Source organism: Papilio polytes, unplaced genomic scaffold (genome assembly GCF_000836215.1).
Source record: "Papilio polytes unplaced genomic scaffold, Ppol_1.0 DF823912.1, whole genome shotgun sequence".
NCBI classification, from domain to species: domain Eukaryota; kingdom Metazoa; phylum Arthropoda; class Insecta; order Lepidoptera; family Papilionidae; genus Papilio; species Papilio polytes.
In genome coordinates this window covers 121,977-123,977 of record NW_013525292.1, presented here as the reverse complement: position 1 = coordinate 123,977, position 2,001 = coordinate 121,977, and the positions used below count along the sequence as shown (strand labels likewise).

Below are 2,001 nucleotides of genomic sequence, written 5' to 3'. Positions count from 1 at the left end.
TATCACGCTGCCGAGGCCCATGGCGTCCATCGCGCGCCGGAACTGCTGCGGCATTATGCGGCCACAGTTCAGCGTGTCAAAGTCCTGCCAACAAACAATACCAACGAATGAAGAAGCTTTTTAAGAAATCTAATATTTAACTTTACATTAATAAGACAGCAAATAAATATTCCTAAGAAAATATTAACCCTAAAATATTCTGAAACCCTGATCCGGCGCTGCAGCACGAACTCCTGCACCCGGAGCATGATGTCGAGGAGCGCGCGCGGCGGCCGCGGCGGCTGCAGCGCGGGGTGGAACACCTCCGTGCCCAGCAGCGCGCCCGACCGCCCTGCCGCCACCTCCGGCCGCGACAGCTTCGGCAGCGTCGTGTCCAGCACCGCGCCCGGGTGCTGGTACGCCTGCAACGATGCAAAAGTCTAATTGATTCACTCAAATCGAATTCAAGTCATTAAATTATGTTTTTATTCGTGGTTCAATGTGTGTGTGTCATAGCCTCGTAATTTAAAAATATAACAACTCACCGGTCCGAGTCCTTGTATTCCTTCCTTTTTGACTGCCTCCACCGCTTTAAGAAACTCAACATAGTCGATGGTGTAGGAGTCTTTAATAAACCGGCGCACGATTAAGTTAAAGTCCTCGGGGGAGAGGATCACGCCCACGAAGTGCAGAATCCTAGCGAAATGAGCGAACGTAATGCGGCCATCGTTTTTGGCTACCTGGTGACAGTTTGTATGATGGGTTAGCATTGTTTAGAGGTAGCAAATTGTTTAGATTACAAGTGACACGAGCTACTGACGAGTTCATAATCCTGGAAGTATGGCCTGAGCGGGAGGTCGCGTGCGGCGATGGTGGCCAGCAAGCAGCACAAGCGACGTGTCTGCCACTTGTCCAGCGTGTGGCAGCGCGGCTCCGGCGGCGGCGGGCACGCCTCCAGGATGCAGTCCGCAGATGTGCGGCTGCGGTCGCTCGCATCTGCCCACAACAACATATAAAGTTTAAAAAGTGTTTGGCTCGTATAAGAAAAACATAATTTGCATAACGTGTTTATTTACTTACAATATTGAAACGCAGTAGGAAATATTTTCAAAAATAAAGAAGACAGTTCTATAGTTATGATTAGTTATGAAGTCATTGTGTTGTCAATTGGCAAGAAGGCTCACCCTCGCCATGTATGATCTGGCAGAGCTGGTGGTAGTGAACGCGGCCATCCTGCGCGCGGAAGTAGTCCGCCAGCTGCGAGATCTCCGCGTCCGACAGGCCAACCACCGGACGCAGCGGGCCCGCCAAGATCGACACAAACTTTGACTCTGCCAGACATTACATAGATAAGAATAATAGTGAGAACACTACGAAGGAGGAGGATTAAAGTTTCTATTTAAACTGTTGCTTCCACCTCAAGTGGTTGCCTCTTAGCGCACGCGACTCTGGTGTATAAGTTCGGAACATAAGGCACATGGGGTCTCTAAAACATTTTTGGTACTAAAGTGAGCAATGCAGAGTACCGGAGAGTAGACAGTTGCCATCGGGGTCGAGGGGGCGGTACCAGTCCCACAGGTTGAGGCCGACGCGGAAGCTGGCTGCACGGATCTTGTTGCATGTCTTCCACACGTCCGCTAGCCGCAAGATCTGCCGCCACCGCACAATAATGACAACAAGCAATGCTCAGAACTTACGTTAATATTGCTTATATTTTAAATTGTCATTTCACGATTTCTTTCTCTCCTGACTCTTGATGTTAAGATGCCGAAGAAAGGAAATTGGTATCAAATGCTAATTAAACAAATGTAATTTGTACTAAAGATAATCGAGCAAACCTTATCATGCATTTTGATTTTTTTTCTGTTTTCCTCGCTGCTGAAATTTTCAAGATTTTAAATCATTATAAAAATAGATGAGCAATTTCTACTTTTCGCATAAAATTTTGATAAAAAATGTTCTAATATAATAAAATGCCAACGCTCAAAAGAGCTGATGCTTTTATTTAAACCGTCATGAAGT

General features: G+C 46.9%; 1 protein-coding gene across 1 annotated transcript; it reads right to left on the bottom strand.

Moving 5' to 3' along the window:
* Window positions 1-3: 3 nt before the first annotated feature.
* Window positions 4-2,001, bottom strand: LOC106102624 (the record flags this gene model as incomplete). Its single annotated transcript, XM_013282163.1, has 7 exons — window positions 1,818-2,001; window positions 1,506-1,629; window positions 1,164-1,310; window positions 800-975; window positions 525-719; window positions 189-401; window positions 4-84 (listed from the first exon to the last, which is right to left on the bottom strand). Coding segments are annotated over exons 1-7 (948 nt in total), but the record flags the coding sequence as incomplete, so codon positions are not given.